Source organism: Hevea brasiliensis, chromosome 14, assembly GCF_030052815.1.
Source record: "Hevea brasiliensis isolate MT/VB/25A 57/8 chromosome 14, ASM3005281v1, whole genome shotgun sequence".
Taxonomy (NCBI): Eukaryota; Viridiplantae; Streptophyta; class Magnoliopsida; order Malpighiales; family Euphorbiaceae; genus Hevea; species Hevea brasiliensis.
Window position 1 is genome coordinate 34,821,166 of NC_079506.1, and position 6,406 is coordinate 34,827,571.

At 37.2% G+C, this 6,406-nt stretch overlaps 1 protein-coding gene across 1 annotated transcript; it reads right to left on the bottom strand.

Moving 5' to 3' along the window:
- Positions 1-635: 635 nt before the first annotated feature.
- On the bottom strand, positions 636-1,271 carry LOC110663340 (uncharacterized). Its single transcript, XM_021822600.2, has one exon. It carries the CDS (start codon positions 1,269-1,271, stop codon positions 636-638), a length of 636 nt encoding a protein of 211 aa, XP_021678292.2.
- Positions 1,272-6,406: the final 5,135 nt, after the last annotated feature.

Consider the following 6,406-nt stretch of genomic DNA (forward strand, 5'->3'; position numbering starts at 1 on the left):
GTCAAATGTTAATAAACAGGGGAAACTCTGTCCATTTCTCCTTTTAAAAAAAAAATATGGTAATTTAAAATATAATGACATTAAAACTAATAATGAATAAGACAAGATAAAATAAGGTGCTCCGGCACATAATGTAGCATGCCTTACTCGACTACACTGTAGATCGAGTAAGGGGTGTTACAAAAATAAGGGGACTCTTGCAATTTTTCCGTTAGAATTTCCTGGATTTAAATTATAATGAATGAAAATTAATCTTAAATTGACTAATGATAAGATTAGGTGCTTTAGCACAGGATGTGGCATTTCTTTGCTCGGCTACACTGTAGATCGGTTAAGGGGGTGTTATAGTTTCCTTTATGGATTTCAAAAAGAATCCTTTTAGCCTCATTAGCATATATACACCTTAATAATTCGCCATTAAAATTTCTTTTATACAGGATTTCACCACTGGGGAAATACCTTAATGCTAACCTACTGATCATCCTTCTTTCATTTTTATTTGCCCCTGGTGCATATTCTCTGATTTTGATGTATTGCTGAATCTCATGATACTAAGGTTTCCCATCTATCTCTTCTTCGATCATAAGAAAGTATGTTGGCTCATCCCTTGTTTTTATCTACAATAATTGTGCTTCTTACCCTTCCTCCATTTGAGTCATAACTACTAGCATGGTTAAAGCGTCCACGTACTGGTTTTTATCACGACCCAAATGAGTGAATGAGATTTCTTGAAACTTCTTAATCAATTCAAGAAGATATTTCTGATATGGGATTAGCTTAGGATCTCTAGTTTGCCTCTCTCCTTTCACTTTATATATTATCAAAGCTGAGTTTCCATACACTTCTAACTTATTGACTTTCATCTCAATAGCAGTTTGTAAGCCATTCACACAGGCTTCATATTCAGCAACATTATTAGTGCATTCAAATCTCAGCTTGACTGCTACTGGGAAATATTTCCCATCCAGGGATATTAATACTGCCTTAATTGTACTTCCAGAAAGGTTAACTGCTCCATTGAAATACATCTGCCACACATCATTTTGCCCTTCTACTTCTTCATCTATTGCATTAATATGTTCATCAGGGAATTCAAAATCTAAAGCCTCATAGTCATCGATTGGATTTTCTGCTAGGAGATCTACTATGACACTCCCTTTTACCGCTTTCCTTATCATATAAACAATGTCATATTGTGAGAGTATGACTTGCCACTTTGCTATTCTTCCTAGTATGAATGGGCTTTCAAAGACATACTTGATTGGATCCATCCTGGAGATGAGCTAGGTTTTGTGGTTCAACATGTAATGCTTGAATCGATGTGCTGCCAAACTAATGCACAACAAGTCCTTTCTATAAATAAATACCATGATTTGCATTTATTGAACATTTTGCTCAAATAATAAATGGCTCTTTCCTATCTTCCTGTATCATCATATTGCCCCAAAACACAACCCATAAAGGTTTAATGAACTGCCATGTATAAGATTAATGGTCTACCAGCCGTCGAAGGAACTAGAATAAGTGGGTTTGATAAATATTGCTTAATTTTATCAAAGGCCTCCTGACAAGCCTCATCCCATTTTGCGGTGTTATTCTTCTTAAGCAACTTGAAAATCTGCTCGACTTTGGCCGTGAGATTAGAAATGAATATGGAAATGTAATTTAATTTCCCAAGGAAGCTACGCACATCCTTTTTCTGTTTTTAGGGATGGCATTTCTTGAATGGCTCTAATTTTATCTGGTTAATTTCTATCCCCTTCTTGCTAACTATAAATCCTAGCAATTTTTCTGACTTTGCCCTAAGCACACATTTCGTTGTGTTCAATTTTAGCTTATATTTCCTTAGCCTTTCAAAGACCTTCCTTAACACCTCTACATGGCTCTCTGCCCCTCTTGACTTAATAATCATATCATCCACATAAACTTCTACTTCTTTATGCATCGTATCATGAAATAATGTGATCATGGCATGTTAATAAGTTGCCTTAGCATTCTTTAGCCCAAAAGGCATAACTTTGTAACAAAATATACCCCATTGAGTAATAAAAGCAATTTTCTCCTTGTTTGATTTGTTCATTAGAATTTGATTGTACCCTGAAGCTCCATCGATGCATGAACATCTGCCTAAGCCTGTAGCATTATCAACTAGGACATTGATATATGGGAGTGGAAAATCATCCTTCAGACTAGCCTTATTGAGATCCCTGTAATTAACACAAACTCTTACCCTACCGTCTTTCTTCATCACCGGGACTACATTAGCCGTCCATTCTAGGTATTTTATAACTTATGGAAACCCAACATCATACTACTTTTTAATTTCATCCCTAAATTTTAGCAATGTGTTAGGTCCATCCTCCTCAGTTTTTGCTTTACAAGCACTGCCCTGGGAACTTAAGGGATCTTGTGAGTTACGATTTGAGGATCTTGACCAGGCATATTATCATAGCTCCATGAAAATATATCTATGAACTCCCGTAACAACTAAATCATTTCTTCCAATTCCTCATTATCTACTACTTTGAGTTCCTTCTTATTTTCTTCTATCCCTAAGTTTAGGGTGTTTATCCTGTCTCCATAGGGCGTAAGATTAGGTTCATCAAATTCTGGCCTTCCCGCTATTTCTTTTAGGGGTATAGACTCTTCCTCTTTATCAAAATCGCTAGTTTTCATGGCAATTATGGGTCTTTTAAAGTTAATTTGAGGAATATCAGTGTCAATTGAATTATTATGACTTGGTTGATCATCAATCCTAAAGAAATTGAAATGTAGTGATCAAAAGAGTGGAATTTAACAAGTGATTTTATCAAAGAAAAAGCAAAAAAAAAAAAAAGAGAAGAAAGTGGACATAAAATTTTGGAAAATGCGCTGCTAATTCATTAATGTTCACTTATAGGATAAGGTCCATTTACACGAAGTTCCACTTGAAACCATGGACTAAGTGATCAAATATTGGTAACTGAATGTATATTACTTTAAAAAGAGCACTGGAACGTCCTCTGCCTCCCAATTATCAAGCTCTTGGTTTTCTTCCATTGGCATAATCAGCATTTCTGGTATAAGACTCAGCTACAAGACATAAATGGACACTTCTGACAAACACTCCTTCACCTCTTCTCTGACTTCTTGAATGACTGACAATGGATGAGTGAAATATCTTCAATCTGAGGAATGACCCTCTTTCCTTCAGGCAGCTAATCAAATCGTTGGTCTTGGAGCATGTATCTCATTTTGAATCTTCCATCCATCAGAGCATCTCCATTATATCCTAGCTCAAAATGCCCCTCTCTTTTGGTAACAGCTATGGGCTCAACAAGCCCCTGCAACCGGTGCCTAATCCTTTTCCTTCCTTATATTCATTCTTCAGCATTATCTTTGCCACCATATTAGTGATTCCCCAATCATTCTTGGGCATCCCCTATAGTTTTCTATCCAATGCCTGCTCAGTGGTTTCTATATATGGGATGGACTAAGGCTTGGTCACTAGCATGGCCTCCCTTATTTTGAACTCAAGATTAATGACAACAATAAGATTATGGTAGGTGTCTTCTTCAACTGCTCTATCACTTTATACTCACTTTATTTCATTATCTGTAGTAGCAATTCATCCTCATCCTTTTTCTCACTAGGCTCTCCCTTTTCAACCTCTATGGCCCCTTCTTCAACATTTTATAGCAACTCTCCTACCTTTACTTTCCCTTTCTTCTTTTTGATTTCCTCTAGGCCATAGCATCTCCCACTTCTAGTAATATACTCTATCTCCCTATCTGATGAAAACTTACAGGATACGATGGTCCTATGAAGGTGATTTTGAAGTTGGAGGGAGAAGGGAAGCATGGTCTCAATGTGGTGATTGGTTGAGTATAAGTGTGGTTTAGGGCAGGAATTGAGGAATTACTCAAATCATTTTAGGTAAATATTTGGAAATTGTAGTTCCAAGGTATGGTATAGGTACTAGTCACCGAGAGTTGCGAAGGTGCCCTAATGATAACTCTCGGAGGCACCAACAGTGCTAGTGTGGTGGGGATAGAGAACACAATTCTTAGCCCAAAAGTAGGACTTGGATTCTCCCCATCGTGTCCGGTAGAATTCACTTCCTCTCCTTTCTTTACTTTCACTTTTTTTTTGGCATCTTAATATTTTAAACATCAACAACTTGGAAACTTCCTTCTCAAAATCTTTATAATTTATCATCTCATGATTCTCTATGCCTCCATGGTAGGCACAACCTAAACCTAGTTGGCCATCTTTAGGCTTTAGCACCCTAGGGCTTAGATATCCACCATTCACTGCCAATTTAAAGATTTCTTCAAAATATGGAATCAACTGCTCAACTTTGAAAACCAAATCCTCATCCATAAATCCAACCACATTCACATTGCCTCTCCTCCCAGCATCATGATTTGGCAATGGATTTGTTGATACACCAGGAGCCATGCTAGTTTCTTCTATCTTTAGCCACCCATTCCCAATAAATGATTGCACTCTCCCTTTTAGTGCCCCACAGTTATCAGTTGAATAATCGATTGTGCCTCCATGATATTCACACCAAGTATTGGCATCATACCACTGAGGATATAGCAGTTGTAATGGGTCTAGTGGTATAGGAACAATTTGGTTGATGCTCAGTAAATAGCGATAAATTTCACTTAAAGGCATTGGCAAGTGAGGATCGGGATTCCTGGGTGGTCTAGAGTTAGCTTGAGCGATTAGTGGTCAGGTGAATGGATTTGTTTGGGTTAGTGGTCTAGGAGCGTAGGTATTTAATGGTGGAAATTGCTATGGGCGAGGGTAAGAATGATATGGGAATTGTGGAGGGACATTAGCTACCATTGGATTCTAGGTAGGGAATCAGGGATGGAAAGTATTTTGTGAATGGCGGGGTTGGTAAGCTTGTTTCGCTATAGCATGAACCTCTCTTTCTCTCTTCTTTCCAGAATTGATAGTTCTTTTCATTGAACTTTCCACCACGACTTCCTGTAGTCTTCCTAGCCTCAAATTTGCTTTGATCTTCTCCCCAGTTTGTATGATATCAGTGAAACTATTGGAGGTGTTTCCAATCATTAGGATGAAATAAGGAGCTTTTAGAGTTTCAATAAATAAGGAGCAAAGTCATTGTCAGTGACTGGTGGATAAACTTCTGCTAAAGGTAATAAAGTAATGAAAACCACCTCTAGCCATTTCCTTAAATGGACCACATACATCAATATGTATCAATTCTAAAATATTTTCAGCTCTTAACCCTTGTCCAATAAAAGGTGATGTAGTCATTTCGCCTTGAAGGAAGGATTCACAAGTTGGAGTAGATTCAGAACCCAATGAGAATAAAATCCCCATTTTCTTCAGCTTTGCAATCCTATCTTCTGCAACATGACCTAATCTTAAGTGCCAAATATATTTTGAACTTGAGGTTATTTTCATCATGGCATTACATTCATTTAGATTACTTGCATTAGATTTGCATTTAATTTTATTATCTAAATGATAAAGTCCATTATGCATATAGCCTGAGCCAACATATCTATTTCCAAAATAAATATTGCAAACATCATTTGTGAACTGAAATTCATAGCCATTTCTAGTCAAACTAGATATAGAAATGATGTTCTTAAAAGCATCAGGTACATGTAAAATATTATTTAAATACAAAGTATGTCCACACATGTATAAAGATTTAGATCCTATGGCTAAAGCTTCAATAGTTGAACCATTGCCAACCCGGAGTCTAATATCTCGTGACTGCAAGCTGCTACTATGTGCTAGTTCCTGCATATCATAAGTAATGTGAGAACTAGTACCAGTATCTAAAACCCAAGTTGTAGATGAACTACGAGTATCATCAGAATCTAAATAACAAAACACAGACATACCTTCTAAAGGTCTATCCTTCTTGTCCTTCAGAGAAGCAAGATACTCTGAGCAGTTCCTTTTCCAGTGCCCATCCTTCTGGCAATGGAAACACTTTCCCTTACCTTTGTCAGCTTCGGTCTTGCCCTTCTGTTTGGCTATCTTCTTGGAAGGTCCAGGAATTTAAGGTTTCTTATTCTTATTACCCTTCTTCTTTTTAGACTTTCTAGCAGAAGAAGAAGATATAATCAAAGCCACCTCTTTTCCTTTATTACTGGAATATTCTTTTGGGCAATAACAAACATGTTAAGCAACCCAGCCAAAGTACACTCTTGCTTTGTCGTATGGGAATTTGTCACAAATTTTCCAAATGACTCAGGCAGGGACTGAAGGATTAGATCTGTCTTTAGTTGGAAATCCATGTGAAAATCAAGATGTTCCAACTGCTCAATAAGCCAAATCATCTTGTGGACATGATCTCATACATTCTGTCCCTCAGACATCCTCATGCGGAATAGCTGTCTAGATATCTCATACCTAGCATTCCTGCTGTGCT

Bases quoted from the DNA above. Each gene is read 5' to 3' on its own strand.
- LOC110663340 (XM_021822600.2), bottom strand. From the start codon at position 1,271: ATGGATCCAATCAAGTATGTCTTTGAAAGCCCATTCATACTAGGAAGA.